Source organism: Hesperophylax consimilis, chromosome 25 (assembly GCF_061612785.1).
Source record: "Hesperophylax consimilis isolate HC1 chromosome 25, BYU_Hcon_1.0, whole genome shotgun sequence".
NCBI lineage: Eukaryota > Metazoa > Arthropoda > Insecta > Trichoptera > Limnephilidae > Hesperophylax > Hesperophylax consimilis.
In genome coordinates this window covers 10,547,854-10,570,678 of record NC_142860.1, presented here as the reverse complement: position 1 = coordinate 10,570,678, position 22,825 = coordinate 10,547,854, and the positions used below count along the sequence as shown (strand labels likewise).

The 22,825-nt window shown below is 35.9% G+C and overlaps 1 protein-coding gene across 1 annotated transcript in view; it reads left to right on the top strand.

Moving 5' to 3' along the window:
- Positions 1 to 22,087, top strand: part of mfrn (mitochondrial iron transporter mitoferrin) — a 69,126-nt gene extending 47,039 nt beyond the window's left edge. The window contains exons 3-5 of the mRNA XM_089646735.1: positions 6,611 to 6,741; positions 9,704 to 9,760; positions 20,267 to 22,087. Coding sequence (XP_089502861.1) covers positions 6,611 to 6,741; positions 9,704 to 9,760; positions 20,267 to 21,018 — 940 coding nt within the window. The 3' untranslated portion in view covers positions 21,019 to 22,087. The remainder of the gene's footprint in view (positions 1 to 6,610; positions 6,742 to 9,703; positions 9,761 to 20,266) is intronic.
- Positions 22,088 to 22,825: the final 738 nt, after the last annotated feature.

Sequence of the window (22,825 nt, the reverse complement as noted above, 5' to 3'; positions counted from 1 at the left end):
TTCCCCCTCCACGCAAACTTACAAACTTCAATAACAAACAGTGAAATGGTTGATTTTGAGATTTTAAACAAATAACCGAGACGAGCTAGCAGTTACATTACGAGAGCCAAAAAACGTAATGTAACTGCTAGCTTTTCTTGGACAGGTACTGCTTTCCTGCAGTTTGTGTCAAGTTTCTTGATTTGATGAGTAGGCTTTGTCTAGTTTACAATATTTTATTTACACTGCATATGTAAAGCATTTAAGCATTAAAATCAATCATCAACACTCTGTTTTTTTCAACTTTGAGAATTTAAAAAAAAAAATCACAAGTTGCGCCACAATACGAAGTATGTCAAAAAATACAAATAAATAGTAGTAGGTATATCTGTGTGTAAGGATAGAATGGCCAACCTTATGATTCCAGAGATAGCCTCATTTTTAATGTCAGTGCCATACAAATTTTTCTTAAAAAAATGATAACTCCTTCATTTGTACACGCAATTGCTCGTGATCAGCAGAATCCATTTCTAGCCAAAAAAATACCCTTGAAAATTCAAGTCTGTATGTCTATGAAAGGCGATTTTCAGCCCACTGTGCGTTGGGAGCAGTTGGGACTCTTGTGCGGTATATATATATTCACAAATACTTGCATTAATTTCTAACACAAAGCGGTAATATAACTTTGTCTCTTTCTCCCATAGGTGGCCTCACGCACACAGTAATGTGCATCGCTAATCGGTACTGAATAATTTGATAGCATTGACCTGTAGTTTGAGTTACAATTATTGTGGATTTTTGTTTATCAGTTGTAGTTCCATACCTAATCTAATATTGTCCTACCCGCAAATAAATGATATGAAAATGTGGTAAAGCGTGTTTTTCTATTTGTTTTCTTTGACGGTTTGACTTCTGTTTACGATATCAACCTTATTTTTTTAATAATGCACTCTATAAATGAATAATTCAAAGAGTATCAAGTAAATCCACAATCATTATTTAAATGTGGCTATTTTATTTTTTATGCGATTGAAGAGTCCCAATTGCCTGGGCCCAGTGGGACTATTTCATCCACAAATTGGGTTAAATTATATTAAAATAATCAATGTCGCCCTGGTGACAGACCGCCATTCAGAAACGAAACGTTGATTTAAATGGCTTTAGCCATATTTTTTACCAGATTTAAATAGCCATGTATTTCCCAACCTTTCTCTTCCCCGTCCCCTCCTCACTCCCTTTAGTCACACAACCGCTCAAGAGTCCCAACTGCCCCGACCCAGTAGGATTATGGCATCTTCAATTTCGAATACGTTGTGAGTTGTAGGAAGCGTGGAGAAGAAGAAGATTATAAAGAGGAAGGTTGGGAATTACCTGGATATTCAGATCTGGTCACTAAACATAGCTAATTCCATTTCAATCAACGTGTTGATTATTAAGAGGAAGCCACAAGTCAAAAATGTGTATATTCTTGGTGTACCTTATATTTTAGGTAATAGGCATTAAAATCGCTTGACAAACGGAGTCTAGAAACGTCCAATTTCAAGTACAAAACTGGTTTTTATTTATTTTGTAAATAATTTTATAAGAAACAAAAAAGTTAATCAAGTGAAACTGTCACAGATAATCTTAGCTATAAAACTGTATTTTTTAAGGACAGGTTGTTTCGGAGAATTTGAACAATTCATCAAATTTCAACGTTTATTTTCAAGTTCTGTGAAAGATTTTTCAGGTTCTGTTTTTATTTTAGTTTTGTCAAGCAACTAGCCTTCAATGAAATAATAACAGAACTTGAATAGGACTTTCACAGAACCTGAAAATGAACGTTGAAATTTGATGAATTGTTCAAATTCTCCGAAACAACCCGTCCTAAAAGTTGTTTGCTTTAAGCGTTCATACATTTCTATTGAAGAAATATTTTCTTTAGTAGTAGTGTAGGTAGTAAGCAAGCAATATGTTAATTATTATTCCATTATTAAATTTTAATTGCTTTAATGATGTTGTCTTTCTAGGAATAAGATTATTTAAATAAAATTATTGACCGTTTTTCCTGGTGTCCGGATAACTCATCAAAATGACAATTCAAAACACTTTTAAAAAGTGACAGGTATAAGGTCACGAAAACTGGGTTTAATAGGTTAGTTTTTTTTCATAGTTAATGACTTTTATCACTTTTTAAAAGTGTGTTGTATTGTCACTATGTTGAGTTATCGTGGAACTGTTTTTCCTTATGAAACCAGATTATAAGGCATGGCGATTTAAGTTTAACGCAATGTGATGTGCATACAATTTTGAATTTTATCTTCAAATGCAGGGCAGGCCCTGAACTAAACCTCGCCTGACGCGTGTAAAATTTTGGCGCCCATTGTCAAAACTAGTAGACGCCTAGTTAGGCGATTACTGTAATCAATAATATTCGGATGATTTGTAATTTTGTGTAGCGCCATTTTTATAATAATAATAAGAATTTATTCCAGAATGTATGCAGGGGTAGTGCAATGCAATACATTCCATATTTTAAATAATATACATAACTAGCTTAAGAAAAATAATAATAATACATGGGTGATTCCGATAGGCACAAAAAATCGGAATTTAAGTGAAAAAAGATCAAATATAAACACAAAAATGAGTGTAAGCTGCCGTTTTTGGAAGATATTTGCACGTCTTTCGTCTCCAGAGGGCCATCAGAGGGGACTCCATCCAGGCAACCATGGCAGTGATGATTTTGTTACTTGATTTGAACAATGAAAATTTCCGTGGCGCTGCAGTATCTCGGTAGGCGGATTAGTTGGCGATAAGCATTTTTGTAAGCGACTTTTAGCTTATGCCAGGGATGCAGTGTAACCCACCCACAGTTCTGACGTGTACAGCGAAGTGCAAAATGCGTTGAAAAGTATATTTTTCACGTTTGTACTGCAAAGGTGAAAACGCCTTGGCAGCATACTTGCTCTAACGGATATCGCTCTTCTTTGCCTTTCCATATCCTCGATGTCTTTCAGGTCGTCTGTGATAATATGTCCCAGGTATTTGACGCTTCGACTAACATCCATTTTCCTTCCATCTAGCCATACTGAAGGTGTTAGCATGTTTTCGTTTTTGTATTTATGAAATATAATCTCAAGGGCGGTGCTTGATAGGGTTCATTTTATCTTCCTTTCACACAAAGTACTCCTAATATATTTTCGACTTCGACCACTTTGCATTTGTAAATTCGTCTGTTTGTAAATTTGTTTGTATTTTTCGTGTATCGTCAATCCTGTCAAGATGGTAGTCGTATTTTTTACTACCCTTTTTTCCGCCAGAGCGCGTGAGAGTTGCGACTCTTGCGAGCTTAGTCAGAGTAATAACATTACGCGAAGTCTACTGTTCTCAGAAATTGAACAAAGATCAGTTCAGACTTATATTGGAGTTATTAATTTGATATATATACGCATAATTTATTTATTCCATTGGAACAAAACATTATCGAGAACTTTTAAGTTTCAGCGGTAGATTCTTACCATTCATAATTTAAATGACCAGATCTGAATAGCCAGGTAATTTTCAACCTTCCTCTTCCCCATCTCCTTACCCTTCCCACCTCCTTTAGTATCACAGTAGGCAAACCTTAAGAGTTGCTATAGTACCACAGGTTCCGAGCAGTTTGAACTTATGCGAGGTAAATCGCCATTTCAAATTTTAATTTTCTGTGCATGATTTTTTTTTTCACTAAAAGCATTTTAATCAATCGCAATAAAAATCCAAATGTTTTATGCATGCGAAATATTCATATTTATGTTAAACAAAATATTAAATATACTAAGCTAGTTTTTCAACATGCCAAACTGGTTTTATTATAATAATATATATGCAAATCTAAAGCGAATCCTCAATTGATAAAATATTAGCAATAAAACAAAACAAATGGAAATAATAAACATTTGCAATCAAACAAAACAAATATAAACAATTAAAACTGATTGGCAATGTGCTTTATAAAGAACATTGGTTTTTGTTTGTTGAGATTATATTAAGTATAATTAATTTGTAATAACCGTAATTAATTGTAATTGTAATTTGACCGGTCGCTGGCTAAGTCCTCCATCACAAAACAAGCAACATTTACTGTGGTGGTAATAGAAGATTTTCAAATATTGTCAGGTTATTCGTAACCCGGGAATGTTTGTGTTTCTTTAAAAAATAACATATTTTTAGTTTCTTATGTATAACATGTTCTGTTTATTGCAACTAATTGCATAGAATACAAAGATACACATTAATTAAGGCGATGCCATACGTAGCAATGCAAAATCATGTGTTTTTGGTTTGATAATTTGGTCGCCTAGAAATGTTTCAGATGCTTTAATTAAATACTGCGAGTAGAATACATCTTGGCTGTTGAAATAATCGAGTATTTTTTATATATGTCTTTTTTTAAGCCAGGGAAAAAAGAATGTAAAGGCCTATGAAAACTGCTTTAAAGTTAAAAATCTCCTACTTACAACCCCTTTTCGGTAATGATTTTATTGTATAATGTGGCAAATTAAGTTATTTATAAAATGATGGGAAAAAAATTAAATATTTATGCCTGAACATCCACAAAATAAAATAAAAGGCACTTTTTGGACATGTTTTTTTCTTGCATAAATCAAAACAGGCTGATGGTGGTTAAGCGGGAATTTAAACCTTATCGCCATCTACGTAAGGGTTGTTATTGATAGCGGCTCAATTTAAAATATTACACGAAGTAGTGCATCGCCTTAAGTTAATTGAAGTCGAAACAAAAAGTTTCTTATGCCAAATTTGCACAGAGATGTAGTTTTATTGTGTCTTAACTAATTTTAGGGAAGGTAGAAAGGAAGTTAGAATGTACATTTAACTAACTAACTAACCATCAGGACCTCCGGACCTCCAAACAACTCGGTCTTGGCACACTCTTTGCCTCATTCACATTCATACATCGTCTCATAATACTCTTCTATTATTCTAACTCTTGACATGGCCCAACTCAAGTATCAGATTCACTTGACACAGACCGTGCCGTGTCTTCCTCGGGCGTCCCCGACTTCTGCTACCATTCAAATTTGCGTCATATATTCTCCTTATGCTCCTTTCTTCGCTCCTTCGTTCTACATTCCAAACCATCTAAGCCTCCCTTTCTTAATCTTACTTATTACGCTTACATCAGCCTTGCATTCTTTGCGGATCTCCATATTTCTCACACGATCATACATGGTTTTAACACACATACGCCTCAGGGATCTCATTTCTACAGCATTCATTCTACTTTCATCCTTCCTCTGCCAGTAGAACCCCGTTAATTCGAACCCCGTTAATTCGAACCCCGGTAATTCGAACCCCGATAATTCTAAAAAAACGCTTAATTCGAAATTATCGCTAAAAAAATATCCCCAGAAATTTAGTTTCATACAAAATGGTTTTTTAATTCCAAATTCGTAACTCGTAATTTATTTTTGTCGGCGCAAGAAAATTTGTTCGTTTAATTCGAAACAAAATCGATTTTTCCCAAAATAAATCATAAAATTTCGACAATCTGAATCTGACAGCCAGCTGTAGGGGTTAAACGCCGAAAAATGTATTAATTAGTATTATTATTTTGTAAATCTGAATCACACTGGAATGTCATATTTTTTCGAATATCCTAGTTTGAAGGGCTGAAAAATTCGTTTTACGCGAAAATATGTCATATTTTTACAATTTTCAGAAAATGTCAGATTATAAAAGGGTCGGCCGCGGCGGAATTCGGCCGAGAAATTTCGATTTATGTGTAAATAATAATTGTATTTTTACGAATTTCAATATATCGTATTTTTGCACATTTACTTCCAATATCTGATTTAGGTTAGGTTAAAAACTCAATTCTTTCAAGAAAGGCATACACATATAAAGACATATACTATATTTGATTTAAATCATCGGTAAAATATTGAATTTGTATTAATATATTGAATATTGCCTTTCTTGAAAGAATTGGGTGTTTATGTGGACAAAACTATTTATACATATTTATGTACAGGCGCAAACAAATAATTTGTCTCAATATTTGAAGCATAGCTTGCAAAACGTGTATTCAAGTGAAATAATTAAATTAGCGCCATCTACAAAAGAGCAGATTATGAAATCTGTTAACACACCGATTGCTGTCTCCAATGCACAGACGCAATGTTGGCATGCTGAATCTGTTCTGCAGGTAATTTAATGGAGCCTGCTCTAACGAGCTAACAGCATTGGTCCCCAGTGCACCAGTACTCATGCGTGAAACTCAACAGACACACCCGTTCACAGTTGATGTTTCTTTGACTCGTTTTGTGTAAGTCGGCTCATATGTGGAACAAGCTACCATTATCTGTTTTTCCTCCTTCATCTAATCCGGGTCTCTTCAAGACCTTCGACCCGGGGTTCTTTACACTGTACAGACAGGGGTGCTCTTGTGAGGTGTCACAAAAAAAAAATCTACCTACCTGTATAATGTACTATAAATTTAATGTACTGTGTATGTCTAAATAAATAAAATGACATAGGTCTCTAGAGAATTAATTCCCTCAAGACCCTCAGAACTGTGTAGTTATTTTCAAACATAATTGCGTCTCCTGAGATGACAGTGACATAACCTTTTATTTCTTGTTTGCAGACCAGTACGAGGAATGTCAGCGGTGGTTGCGGGCGCGGGGCCTGCACATGCATTGTATTTCAGCACATACGAATTCGCCAAGGAATCTCTCACACAAATGACCAGCCCCAAGCATAAACACTTTGTCTATGGTAAGTTGTAAGAAAACTATACTATTTTATTATCATTTATATTTGTTTTATTTCTGTTTGCACCGCACAAGCATACCCTGACTAGAGATTTTGTTTTATTGCACCCTGAATTGAATGGCAGAAGAAGTCAGGGATACCTGAAGAAGGTACGGCACGTTCATGTGAATCAAATACTTGTAAAATAGGGCTTGATGAATGACAAAATTCATGCATTCATGAAAGTTTAGTCGTACATTCAACTTCACAGTATAAATAGAGATTTGCAGAATTCATTAAAGTTTAGTTGTACATTCAACTTGGCATTATAAATGAAGATCTGCAGAATTCATGTATGTTTAGTCATACATTCAACTTGGCTGTATAGATGAAGATCTGCAGAATTCATGTATGTTTAGTCGTACATTCAACTTGGCAGTATAAATGAAGATCTGCAGAATTCATGAAAGTTTAGTTGTACATTCAACTTGGCAGTATTAATGAAGATCTGCAGAATTCATGTAAGTTTAGTCGTACATTCAACTTGGCAGTTTAAATGAAGATCTGCAGAATCATTTACTAATGGAATTGCAATACGGAGAACATATGAAGCACTTGTCCGCAGCATCCTGGAATACAGCTCCATTATTTGGGCCCCTTGTGTTCAGACAAAACCATATCTTAGAAATAGAAAAAGTACAAAAAAGGTTTATGCATTACCTGTATATGAGGGAATATACATACTATCCATTCCTGTATCCATCCTTGTTCTTAACAGGAATGCTCGATTTCAATACATTAGAAGCCCGCAGAAAAATATTTTTAGGCAAACACTTTTTTAATTTAATCTCTGGTACAATACACAATCCGCCTATGTTGAAAGAGGTTAACTTTTATGTCTCTAACAATTATACTCGAGGGAGATCCCATGCACTCTTATATGCTCCGAAAGCGAGGACTTCTGCCTATCAGAACGCGCCAATAAACAGAGCGACTCAACTGCTTAACGATTCTGCATTAGCCATCGACATTTTCAATGTCACCTACAGACAATTCAGTAACTATTTTTTAACACATGTCACAAAATAATAAAACTGCCTCTGTAAACTTTTTAATTTGTAATCTTCTCCATGATATATTGGTGTATAACCGTTTTATGGAGAACATGAAAAAATAAATAAATAATAAATAAATTCACAAAAGTTTAATCGTACATTCAACTTGGCAGTATAAATGCAGAATTCATGAACGTTTTTAGTGAAGAAACTTCCGCCTCACAATACACCCCATTTGGGGATGCCCAAACAGTCTGGAGCAGAAATTAAAATACGCAGGCGATGTGTAGAGATTCTTTCATGAATCTGTAGGATTTAAGGAACCATTGACGGGTTGTTCCTTCAGGCAGGATTGCACAGTGAATGTTTGTCAGAAAACATACATTATATCACATACAAGAGAAAAAACTTCTTTGTTTAAAACCACTTGTTTGAGTTATGCACTTCTTCATGTCAATAAACATGTAAACATCAAAAAAAAATCGGTCGACGTGCATAACGCAAATAAAGTGGTTTTAAACGAAGAATTTTTTTCATTTGTATATTGTCAAGCCACAAAGTGTTCGCTTTCTTTAGTCACTAAATAGCTCAAACTTATAAGTGCGGACTTAGACACTATTCATTGTTAGATTATTTGCAGAATATTTAACTATATATGTACACGCATAAATTAATTACAATTCAGGTTAATGAACTTGGTATTGTTTTTCAATGACTATTCTATGGGCTGTCTAATTCTTTTGCATACTTGTTTATTAATGTGTTTTTTTAATAAAAAAACAATTGACAGTACTTTTCCACAATATCTCCGTAGTATATACAGTAGTACCACGACATACGAGTTTAATTCGTTCTGCAACCTAGCTCGTATCTTGAATTACTCGTATATCGATGCAGATTTCTCCATACAAAACAATTAGACTACCATTAATCCGTTCCAACCCCCAAAATGTCACCCCAGTTATTTTTGTTATGTGGTTTTGAATAATAAAAAAGGTATTTATAAATGACAAATATTTATTGTACAAAAACAAAAAAGAGAATGTAAATAAATAAATTAGATATCCTTACTGGTCTTTGCTTTTTCGATACATTTTTCTCGCTTTCACCTGTAGGCCGTTTAGAAAAAAACATTTCCAAGGAGGTTTGTTTCTTCCTGCCTCTCAGAATGTTCCGGAAATGAGTTAGGCAAGTGTCATTAAAAAGATCAGATGCACGACCTGTTGCAACTTTTTCTGGGTGTTTCTTTTCCACGAACTGTGAAACTCTCTCCCACATTCCTAAGATCTCCTTTATCTCACTTGTAGAAATAACCTCCTCCTCCTCTGACTCCTCATTTCTTGCATAACATCCGTATGCTGCTGTGACTGTAATTCTTGTATCTCCTCAGTCGTCAGTTCCTGGGTGTGCTCCTCGACGAGTTGGTTCACGTCTCTCTCTTCCACCTCTAGATCCATGGATTTCCCCAGAGACACAATCTCCTCCGGCCGACCTGCTAAACCGAACTCGTATCTCGAATTTCGCTCGTAACTCAAAGAAAAAATCACTCGCTCGCCGGCTCGTATCTCGAAAAACTCGTATGTTGGGGCACTCGTATGTCGAGGTACCACTGTATATAAAAGACAGTCCTTAGCAAAATATTTTTTTCCACAGCAGTCATTCTTTCACCTTAGTGTTATGATTTTCATAATGGTCTGTGTCGACTTATTTAAATTCATGACATACGTTTTCCACAATGCTGCCATTTTACCACAATTATCGTCACCGCTGTATGTCTTTACTGACATATTTTGCCCTATGACATCTTATTTTTTACATAATGCTGACTTTTCTTCACGTTTGTCACTGCCATTGTTGATATATTTTGCTTTGTGCCATATTCAAGCAGTTGGTTTGTGCTATGATTTTAATTATTATTTATTTATTTTCAGGTGCATCCGGCTGCCTAGCTTCCCTGATCCACGATGGAATATCGAATCCCACAGAAGGTAATTTTATTTATAATTTTACTAATATAAATTATTTATTTTAAATTTCACGCCCAGCCGCATCTATATTTTTTGTGTTTCAAAGGTCATCTAAATGAGCATAACATGATAAAATCAAATTAACAAAATACTATACAATGCAAGATGGTAAAATAGTAGATTATGAATGGTACAATAAATAAATTGAAATAAGTTGAAGCAGAGCTCGGCACTTTGTTGATTTGTTGGTCTGCTTGCCGATACAAATTCTACTAAGACCTGTTAGTAAATTGATGTGTTAAATATGTCAACAACATCATTATAATCATTACCCAAATTCTGTATATTTTGGTTATAATCTCCGGCGACGGGGAGTATACAATTGTGATTTCGTTATTGGGATTGTCGCTATAACACGGTAGATATTGCCTGGATATTCGTTTGCCATGTATATAGAAAGCAATTGAATGTAATATAGTTGAGGGCTGTCAATAACTAAATTTATTATTTTATGTAAACAAGTTAAGTCATAATCTCTATAAATTTAGTTGACACAGTAGATAATCACAATTGACATATTGCTTTATAATACCCATTCTGACGTTAATAATTCAGTAAATAAATATTGATAGTACAGAGAATGTTATTCAGTCAGAGTTAAGTTTAATTTTTTAATCTCTTTGTTGCATAGGTTGGGAAATTTCCAGATAAACTGATATTGGAAATACCTGAAAGTAACGCAAATTTTTTTCCCGTACATCAGCAGATGCATATGATGATAAGAATAATACACATTATAGAGCCACGTTAGTTTGTCTTCCACACATACGAAATTGATTCATGTTGATGACTTCTGCGTGGATTACGAATGAAATAGTTCTACCTCTGGATTCGTACAATCTTACAATATCTTTATCTTTATGGATGTTATTGAATGCTTACAAGGTTACTTATTACAAGTATTTTTACAATCTGTTAACACTCATAATTAAATTTGGATATTGTAACGAGAAGGTGGAGAGCGAACATGGGAGCACTTCGCGAGCTGTCATAATTACGACAATCAGGAACGGAATGAATCAGTTCTGGCTAGGTCGGCCCGTCGCGGTGCAGGAGACATAACGCCAATCGTCACGTCCGCTATAGGGTGGACGAGCCGCCAATAGAAGGTCCTCTATCGTAAGGTCGCTGCTGTGTTCGCTTCCCACAACTTAATATTATTTTCATATTGCTTAAAAATGAAAAATAAAGAAAACACATAAGTGCTCGCACGGAAAAAAAAACATAAGCAAGGCTGCAAGATTAAACTAGTGTTCATTTCGATTTTCAAGATATAGAAAAAGCTGTGTAATACCCAAAAATGTTCCAATGCATTAGAGCAGGTTTGGGGAACCTTTTTACTTACCAATTGCACATTTGTAATATCATTTGTGGGCCGGACATTAGATCTGCTTGATATCTGGATCGACACTAAAAATTGTCCAAATAAAACACACTGTTCTTGTACTGGACGGGAGTCCGCACAAGACTGTAGATTTGTGTCTTCAACCGATGAGAATGCTCCTTTACGGCCGATGATGATGATAGTTGACAATTTTATGATAAATTCTGCCTCCCGCACCCAGTGTTTGGTGAATGTTGGGCACTGGGTGTGCTTTGGTCTCTGCTCGCTCCTGGCGTTGGCGGTTTTCCAGAGTAGGGCCGGCTGATCTTGAGGAGGTAACGCCAGAAGGTTTGGAGCAGAAGACTTGGCGAGGTGAGGCAGATGGTGGGCAGGAGTCACTTGTTGATAAATAAAACACTTGGTTTCGGTGGTAAAGATGAACTAATTTTTATTTTTTATGTGGCTGCTTATATGCAATAAGCCTGACTCGCACCCGACATTGGGCTGTGAGTCAAAAAGTGGTGGGGGATTCTATCCGCGCCATTAATGTGTTTATATGCCCCAGCAAAATGTCGCATATTCATTTTGCCGGTAGCATAGCCGAAGGTAGACGCTTGAATTTGTGAGTTTGTAAAGATTTTGAAGGCTTACATGAATAACAATTACATAGTTCAAATGCATAGTAGTTATAAGAATGTGTATCTTGACAACTAGATTTTTAGTTTGCCAAGATAGGACAAAAAATAAGAAAAGTTTGTAAATAAAAGTGTAAAAATGATCTTGAAGCGATCAAATTTGTAAATATCGTTAAGTTAGTATTTTTCTCAGGTCCCCCGTAACATAGCGCTCAGAAAGAGATAAGATTCACTATGCTACGAGGTTCCTGGATTTTTGTACACGCAAAAAAGGTAAAAATTATTGTACAAAAATGGTTATACATATATGTGAAAAACAGCATTTTTAATATCTCCTCAGTGGTAGCACATAGCAAATAGTGTTTATTTAACTACCGCCGAGGGGATGTACAAGTAAAATATAGACATCTGCAACATTTAAAAAATTATTTTTCCTAGTAAATTATACATAGTAAAAAGTTGAACATCGATCCGCTCGGCAGAGTTAGACGCGCGATGCGGTATCGATGCCGTTCGGAGTCAAAGTTTTCAGGCCGCCTTGGCCGAAAATGGGACAAAATGAACAGTGGTGGGGAGTGATGATTTCGCCAGTGGCGTGGGGTAGGCACATTTTATAAATGTAAAACATATTTTGAGAAAAATTAATAATGTGGCCAACGACGTCCGTTACAGTTGTGTGGATTTAGACTTTTAGTTTTAAAATCTTAATACCGAACATGAGTCCCGAATATGCCAGGAGCCAGTGGGACTCTGGCATGGAATTAAGCAGAACACAAGAAATTCAATGTGGGTGTGTTTCAAAGTCAAACCGTTCTTTCTTACATTGTGTTTCTTCTTACATGGGCTAGAACCAAAAGGTACCAAGTCAGTGGTGATATTGGTTTCCATACAAATCTACATGGAATGCATTTATGATGTGTATTATCTATCCAGTTATCCCAATTTGGAGTAATTTTTGAGACTGAAGAAAGTGGAAAGGGAAAGAGAAATGTTAGGAAATACCTTCTAACATGATTAAAGTCATTTCAAGCAACGTTTCTACTCAGAACTAGTGGATCCCGCAACGCTTCGCTATTGCTAATGTCTTTCTCGGGCGTCTCCGACTTCTTCCACCATTCACTACCATATACCACAATGTTACCTTTAAAAAAACTACATTACATTGACTTCAATTCGACTCCGCATCTCACTCCAGTGCAGAGATGTTGCGTTAAGTATTCCTCGGGCATCCCCGATTTTTTGCTACCATTTATACCACTCTCTAAACACTCCTAGCACTAATAAGAACAAAATTTGAAATTTTGAGCGATATCAGTTAACTACTTATTCGAATTTTGCGAGCACAAGCATACTGTTGAGAATTGGCGTGGGGCTCCAGTGTTGAGAACCACGTAGGGCGCCAGTGTTACGAACGGGCCCCCAGTGTTATGGGCCGCGTGGGGCGCCAGTGCCGGCTTTGGCAGCGTCAGAGGGTAGAATCATGGGACTCTAATTATTCAGCTCAGGTTTGGGTCGGCAAGAATGCCTTTACACGGGGAACATTCAACAATCTAGACTCCACCTCCCTCGTCAAATGAAACTCCTATGGGAATGATAAATGAGTGTATTTACAGTCAACAGGTACATAGAATAACACAAAATGGGGACACAGTATACATCCTAAATTATTTCCTGGCTGATTGAATTGAACAATCTCTTTCTCATATTTGCTCTATCTGGCAGACGTGTTTAACAGACATTAAAAGAAAGCACATAATGGGGCAAAGGTTTGGTATACGCTTACATGAGTTGTCCCGGGGGATGCAGGAGTTGCGAGGCCAGCGAGGTGTTACTCCCAGTCATTGTGGAGTGGTAACCAAGGTTGTGATCGTCTACACGCGCAAAACGGGCGCGTGCTAGACTTTGGTAATGTTGCGGTACCAGGGTCCGGCGCTCAGCGTCCGAGACCGGTTTTGGAGTTGCAAACCGCACGTGTTGTTGAGACCAAGGCTAGAGTTGGAATGGCGATCGCCGCCGGTCACAAAAACCGCTGGGGTTTTGGCGTTGATGCTCGTAGAATGCACGTCGCTCTGTGCTGCCAGGTTCTACCTTGAATTTAGTTTCGCGGGGTTTTTAAAATGCGTTTGAGAGATCTGCTTCGTGACAATACACAGGCTGAATATTTATATATATATAATGAGGGTTGTCTGTCACCAGGGCTATACTGAGAGTATCTGTCATCTGAGAATGTGTCACATATTGTATATTATTATATATTGTTTAAATGTGAAAAAAATAACACATATTAATTAAATTTATGCCACGGAGGTCGTCCGAGAGCATATTGTTTAAAAGTTAATCACTTAACGTTTTTTTTATGAATGAATTTACCATCGGCTTCTCAGAATATCTCTTCATCATCAAGATTCTAGATATTTATCAATAAAATAATAATGGTGTGTGCTCAGTGATACAACAGTATTGTGATAGGTGAGCATTGCCATGCAATTTTTATCATAAATAGAATTGTTTTTATCTCACATTATACCGCCGCCGCGCCATATCCACTGAGTTGACATCATTGATATAATCAATAATAGTCAATATATTATCTAGTTAATTAATACATAGACAACTGAAAATTTTGGTTAGCGATAATGCCAAATTTTGAAGTCTCTATACACAGCATGTACCTGAAAGACTTCTAGGGATTCCTGAGCATATTTGAAGTTGAACAATGTAGATGTCTTTTTGCTATCCGGTGATATTTTTTTCAATTAAAATTGATATTATACTATTTTTCTACTCCAATCATTCCTCCTTGTAGAACTTTTATAAAATGTAAAAAAACAATATTATGGCTCTTATTATCTTGTCTCATTTTACAGTTAAATTTATATTTCAAAGCTATATATGATGGATAACAATTATAGAATGGTACAGATGCTCTCAGTATTGCCTCGGTGAAATCCCACCATTTAGAATCGAATTGTTGCTCAAATGGCTTTAGCCGTGTTTGGTGACTAGATCTGAATAGCCAGGTACTTCTCGACCTTGCTCTCCCCATCTCCTTCCTTTCCCCATTTCCTTCAGCCTGACAATATACTCTGATTGGGTATTCCGCAGTCCCACAGTTGGGACGACTCTTGTTTGGTATTCAATAAAATGAATAAAAATTTATGGTAAGTATAGAGTGAAAATAGTTAACGTTCACTCTCTACTTACCATAAATTCTCCTTTCATTTTCATCCAGCTGTCGGAGGTCCAGACAGCTTCCTTTATCAGCAGATTATTCAATCTAACAGTCGTTCATCTGGCCATTGTAATTTATTCATACTAGAGATGTGTCATTCCACTTATTTTACAAACTCGATTCCGAGTTCAGTCAAATGGAGTCGAATCCTCGGATCCATTCTTTTGTTCCTTTCGTTTCGCTGGACTCGCTGAACTCAATGGAATGCCACTGTGTTCATGAATGGAGTCATAGGAGTTATACAAGTTTGAGGAGTTACAAGTTTGTGACTGTAGGCAGAGACGAATGAACGAGATTGTAGTATTGCAGTAACTTTATTGTGACTGTATTATTGATGATGAATTCCTCCAGCTGATGTTCGACACTGTAGTGGAGATGATGCGCAGCTGTGCTTGTATAGAACTGCGCGCATCTCGTAAAGGCGGGAATGTTCCAACAATCGTGAGTAGACTTGTGTGCCTTCGATGCGAGTCTAGAAGGTTCTTTGTGTAATGCGCGCTGCTTATACAGAAATTCTCGAACATTCTAGGTTTCACTAGGTATTATTCTAGTAGCATGCCGCTACACAAGTGTTAACAAACTTATCAGATTTAGTTACCCAAGAGATGGAATCAGAAACAATTCATCTATCGGTGTCATGTCGAGTAATGATTTTTAATCATCAAATACACAAACAGTGATTTATTCTGGACCTAAAAATAAATGCTGTCCATAGTTCGGGAGTTATAGCAAACACCCTATAATATTAATCTTACCTCTAACTTCTGACATTTCCCATACATTCTGATGGCAGCATGCTACACCAGCACATCCTAGGGACGTGTTTTGTGCGCCTTGTTTTCTTTCATACATTTTAATAAATTAGAGAAATAAAAAAAATAAACACAAATAGGTAACCTACATACGACCTTACTGCTTTGTTTTTTACACATACATAAAAAAAATTAAAGCGGCGACTATTAACTCTGTTTTTGATGATTTAGTTTTCTGATATAATTGTGAGAAATTTCTTTAATTTCTTATAATTTGTAGACTTTTTTTCTTAACATAAATACATATAACAATTATTATCATTAATTCTATGTAGTACGAATAAAAGAGATAAATAACTTTTTCTAAATGCTAACCTTTTAATGTAGTTTTTAGGTTAAATAGTTGATTTTTTGGAATGGGAAAATAAATATTTTTCTATGCAAATATATTTTTGTATGGGAAAAATAAGTTGGACTTTTGAAAAAAGTTATTCCAACATCATGTAGAATCACCTCCCGAAGTTAGCGCACTTTACCCCCAGACACCCAATATATAATTAATGGGGATTAATTAATATTATAGGGTATTTATTATTTATTATTAGGTAATTCAATGCAAGTCCCACAATTATAACTAAACTGTTATAATAGTGGGACATTATTTGTATTTTATTTCTCTAATTTATTAACGTAAAATAAAGAATATAATATTTCCCATAAAATCAATTAAAATGTATGAAAGAAAACAAGGCGCACAACTCACGTCCCTAGGATGTGCTAGTGTAGCATGCTGCCATCAGAATGTATGGGAAATGTCAGAAGTTAGAGGTAAGATTAATATTATAGGGTGTTTGCTAAAACTCCCGAACTATGGACAGCATTTATTTTTAGGTCCAGAATAAATCACTGTTTGTGTATTTAATGAATAACAATCATTAATGTCGTTTGTAATTATTACATCCGTAAACAACACATAGAACCTATTTTTTTAATATTTTTGTCGATATTAATCAAAATACCAAGATAAGAAGTGCTAAACACTGACACCAAATATGTACTAAATAAATTCAATTTGCATCATTGAAAGAACGTCAATGTCAATATGCTATAATAGCGCCTCTAGCGGCCAGCATTGTTGATACTGCCAATATTTTATAGGAGTTTGACGTATTATTAATATAATAGGGTATTTGGTTAAAGTATTGAGTTTCCTAAGTTGAGAGGTGCCTTACTGAACAGATATCTTATATTGCTAAGTTCTTCTGTCAGTGCTCTGGGATTTTTAATATTCCTGAAGCGAAAATCGCACATATTGCACTTTTGAATAAGGTCGCTTTTCGTTTATGACTCTGATTCAAAACCTTTAACTTCCTTTATAAAGAATTTCACAGCAATGTGACGTCTAGCGAAAAGGGAAGTTTTCCTAGATTGCTGCGCGCATTGAATGTGTGTTTGGATCCAGTGAGAGTGAATCCGTTATGAATCATTGCATTAGGTTGTATGAACACTTTTATGAGTAAAACGCATTCCGGCCGAAATTACACACTTCTAAATTCAAACTAAAGTCCCACCAGACATAATTGTACCTAGCAAATGTATTATTTGAACTTAAGTGTCTTGACAGTACCTAACCTTCTATAGAAGAGGCATAAAAATATGAAGTTGCATAACATATTTAAAAAAAAATGGCATTGTTACTTGCCTAGCCGAGTGGTTAAAATCCTCGTCTACGAATCCGGATTTCACGGGTTCGATTTTTTTTCTAAACTTACTAACTAACCACTACACCGTTTCATGCAGGGGTGGGCAGAGAAGACAGACTGCCAAACAACTCAGTCTTGGCATACACTCCTTCCTTCATTCACATTCATACATTCTCTTCTATTATTCCGACTCTTGACATGGCCCACTGGTTCACTTGATCGTGCCATGTCTTCCTCGAGCGTCTCCGATTTCTTCTACCATTCACATTCGCGTCATATATTTTGTTTACATTTCTTTTTTCTTTAATTTACTGTACATGCCCAAACCATCTGAGTGTCTCTTTCTTAATCTTACTCACTACGCTTACAGCCTTGCATTATTTTTTATCGATCATTCATTTTTTTTACCGTGTTAGTTAATTTTTTCCGTCATATATTTCTTAAATAAATTACCTCTGGAAAACCAGTGCACCAGTGACAAGAATTTTTTCCCGCCGACAAACCGTTCATGCGCTGCTGTCATTGGAATTTCGCCCTAGCTGGAATTTTTTGATATGCGATTTAAATCTGTATGCCATGAGAAAGTGCATAAACAGAATCGCTTGCACTTGAAACACAGAGTTCATTTTTGATTCTGTTTTTGATTTCCCACAAAAAGCGTCTAGTGTTTCAAAGTTCAAATAGCTACCTGGGAGGAGAATCCGATTCTACTTAAGGATAATGAGTTTTTTTTAATCCTAAAATTATTATTGACTTTTTTTACCTTGACTCCGATTCCAGTTTTCGCTGATAGCAGAATTGTGCTTAACCTTAAAATTAACAAATAAAATAAACTGAGATGTCAAATATTCACTACTGGTCTGAAAACGGATGAGGTTTTTTTACAACAGAAATAATGTTATGATTTTATAAAAAAATATATTAAAAATCAAATGCATCCTAAAATTAAACTGTCTGGCAAAAGGGCCTGCTTAGGGTGTTAACATGGCGTGATACCGGCTGAAGCGTAGTTGTTGACCAGCTTGGCAGGCAGCCATCCGTTTCCGCTGAATTTCCAAAAAACAGATTAACTTCCAGAGTGAGAGCCGCCAAGTTAACCATGGCTCCATGCCAAAAAGCCTGCTTGTGTCCAGGTTAGGAAGATGATTACCGATTGCTAAATTCTCCAAGAATCTAATCTCAGGTAATGATGGCGTTATTTGTGAAATGTGGACCCGTCGCGTCGTCGGTCAGTCCAGAGGTGGACCAATATTCTCGGCTGTCGTACAAGGAATGAATTCTTGCCCAGATTCGCTTTCCCAGGTTGTGTCCTAGTTTGCAGGTTTGGCAACCGCAGTGTCAAAAAGTCCAATGTCGGCAATATGGGTAATACACAATAATTGTCAATTGAGTAAGTACTGGAGGTGCCACACACCGAAACCGTAGATATAAATCGATTAAAAGGAGCCACACCCCTTGTTACCAATCCTTTATGTAAAAATCGTTAGTCGTGACTGAAAATTCCAGATCTCGTTGAAAAGGGTTTTATTTACAAAATTCGAATATTTTTTAAGAGTAGTAGAGTTGTCTTTTAATTTATTCATGGCACTAAATTATCAGCTTGTATTTTGCGTCGCTATACTTAAGCTTTGATAGTATGAGCGTCACTCACTGTCGTCTTGATGTGTACTCAATGATGTATTTTATTCAGTAATGCTCGAACCCCGCTGGTGCCAAAATAGGTTGTCACGTGGTTGGCTCCAGGCCCCCGGAATGGTTTGCAAATTTGGCTTTAGGGCAGGTCTATTTATTTTGATGTCAGTGCTTCTAAGTATTATCTGTTCAGTGCATTTAAACCTTCCACAGAACTTGTCTCATATTTATAAATTACTGACAGGAAATCTTCATTTCAATTCATATTCATTTCTTTTGAATGGGAGGGACTTAATAATTTATTATCCTTATATCTCTAATTCAGTGTTGTGCGGTTACATAAAATATAATAATATACAATGTAAATGTAGTATATTTGCACGTCTTTCCAGTTTGGTAAATAGATTCTCTCAGTACAATACTGGCGAAAGACCACCATTTTTAATAGAAATATTATTTTTAATTGTTTAAGACCCGTGTTTAGTGACTAGATCTGACCAGTCAGGTACTTCCCAGCCATCCTCTTCTCAATTCAAATATTTCATGTTACAAACAGAAACATTGATATTAGAATGAATTGGACCGATAATTAAAAAGAAGGATAATCATTTTCAGGAATCTTTTTTCCACCTGAAAAGTAAATGATATCTCTTCTGTTTTTGGAATAGAAAAAAATTCTTTCCGTTTATATTGGCTTTTCATAGGCCTCAAAATGATTTAAAATTCTGTCTTGAAAAATCTTGTGTATAGATTTTCACCTGTATACATTACATACACATAGAAATGCATTACTAAGAACTGAACACCGCTTAACACTTGACGTACGTCTTAATTATCATAATCACACGATAATTCAGTTAATATTGTATTCAATTGTATCCACCAATAAGTAATAAAGCCCATTAACTCATAGATAACAACATTTACATTAAAATGATTAATTCGCAGAATAAAATATGCATTTAAACTCACTGTGCAAAGATATCTGTGTGGATTATGGTTGACTTAAGTTTTCACTCACACATTTGAATAAATTAACTTATATTTATAGAATAATATATTGCAGAGTATTAACGTTATCTTCTCTCTCTTTTCATGTATTGTCTACTCCTCCGCCACGACTCATCATGCTCCTCAACTTATGGTTCGTATAAAATTACAATATATTGTTTGTGGATTAATTATATAGTTGTGAAACAACGGCTGCAAATGTACAATTCACCTTATCGGGGTGTAATCCAATGCGTAACAAGCGTTTACAGAACGGAAGGAATAAGAGCCTTCTACAGATCGTACGCAACGCAACTCACAATGAACGTACCTTTCCAGTCTATCCACTTTACTGCATACGAGTACATACAGACTGTCACCAACAAGGATAGGGTGTATAATCCTCCCGCGCATATGATGTCGGGCGGTGTAGCGGGTGCGATAGCCGCCGCTGCCACAACTCCCCTAGACGTATGCAAGACTGTACTCAATACACAAGAAACCGGCGTCAAAGCAAAGGGATTCTTCGATGCGGTCCAGCATATTATTAGGCTAAGTGGTCCTATGGGCTTCTTCAAAGGACTCCAAGCGCGAGTCTTATACCAAATGCCGGCCGCAGCCATCTGTTGGTCCACGTACGAAACCTTTAAATATCTGCTGATAGGCAGATCCGACGCAGCCATGCTCAAATCCGCCGAGAAAGTAACTAAAGTAGAGAATAAAGATAAGGTAATCAATTTGAGGTTAGTATTGCCGCAGGCCTCTGTGAAGGCCGAGGACCCGAGCGTTTCCGAGCATTCGAGTGGCCCCCCGCCACCCTCACCCGGGGGATTCAAGTCCATGGAGCTCCCGGCGGTCAGTGGAACCAACCTTTACGGCACCCTGAGTCTCAACACCATGCACCACGGGGGCTGCGAAGTCCCCACCATGATGACCACTCAAGATACTTAGCGTGCCGTGTCGAGTTCCTCGCCTTATTGATAGCCTAACCGTTCTTTAAATATTCATAGTCATCACTATTCATATTTCATCTAGGTATATTCTTTTGACTGGTTTTTAATCCCCATCTACAATGCAGGAAGGATTTTCTATTACAGTGGAAATTGCTTTACACAAAAACTGGTCACTCAAAATATCTCAACATTTATTTATATCAATTTTGCAAGATTCTTCAAGTTTACCAATCAACATCACCACACCGATACTAAATTTCATATATGACCAAATGCACGGAAAAGTTGTTTGTCAATATATTATCAAATATCTTTGAAAGCCATTTTAATATTTTTGACAGCCTTAAAGTGCTATCAGGAATAGCTCTTTTTGCTTCACCTTATCTTGTTGAATCAAAATAATGCTAATTTTTTGTCATATTTATTATCATTGTTGACACGCAGACGGTCTGCATAGCTCCTATAAACATTCATACCAAAGGCAGCCCTGTTCCTTTAATAAAATTCACCAGGGTTGTCATTGGGTATTAGGGAATGTCTCCTGGTTCCACACCATGACTCACAGATATCTGATCCTTCCTCCCATCAAGGTGGGACATTAGCAATGACATACTTAATGAACTTCAATTACCTTTTGCCAGGTGCAACTTTGTCAGTTCATAGTTTTCATAAATTAGGTTATTTTCTCACTGCCGAACGATACGAATTCAAATGAAGTGTGTATATTATTTGCGTACGCGCTGTTAAAAAAACATAACACAATTTTTCTCGAATGTTGAATATTTATGTTTCCTGAATTTGGTGCTAACAATTTCCATCATAATATAATAATCCGTTAGAACCTCCGAGTGAGACTAAACCTAATGTATTACGTGTTCATAATAATATTGTTGTCGTTTTCACACATTTAATAATGCTGGCGTGTTTGTTGTTTCTTTTATTATTTATTTATTAATTGTATATATTTGTTATTATAACAACTTTTAGGAACTGGTCAAATGAATACGCCTCTATTTGAAGAAGCCCAAATTAAAATAGTAATTATTCTGTACATAATATTATATTATTATTATATTTATATTATTAGAGAAGGGGGAGAAACCACACGGAAACACGCTAAACTCAGAAAAAATTATAATTAAACCAGAGATAATAGAAACAAAGGGAGATATGGCATGAAAGCCTGCTACGACCAAACTGCACCAACTATGAAAGCGATGCTTTTAGTGTGTTGGTACAAAAAAATACGTGGCGCCGCTCTGCGTAGGTGCGATTTGCAGTAGTATGGGTGGACGATGTTGACCCATGTCTCTTGTTTCGATTGTCTATGATTTAAAACAATGTTGGTTTATTTCATATAAAAGGACACAATTTATTACCACAGAAAAATTAAAATTCATTTGCAATTTTGAGATCTACTTCTAAATTCCAACTATTTTAGTTTTACCATGAAATTATTATGTATTTTTAAAATTATATTAGATTGATGGTGTGTGTATATTGACAATAAATAAATTAGGTGTAAATGTATGATTTTGATATTTTGGCAGTTAGTATTGATTTTTGTAGGCACACGTCATAATAATATTAATTATCTTGATTAGTTTTAATATATTGCAATATTTTATCACAATTAAAACGTGGTTGATTGTATTTCTCTGATTATCTCAAATATAGTATAACACACAGGCTGTAAATCAGATGCATATTTTAATAGAGTGAATATATTTTCTGTGTTGCCATGTGTTAATGACTAATTTTCAGATTTTAAATAGGGTACTTGTCTGTAATATGTACAATCGCAA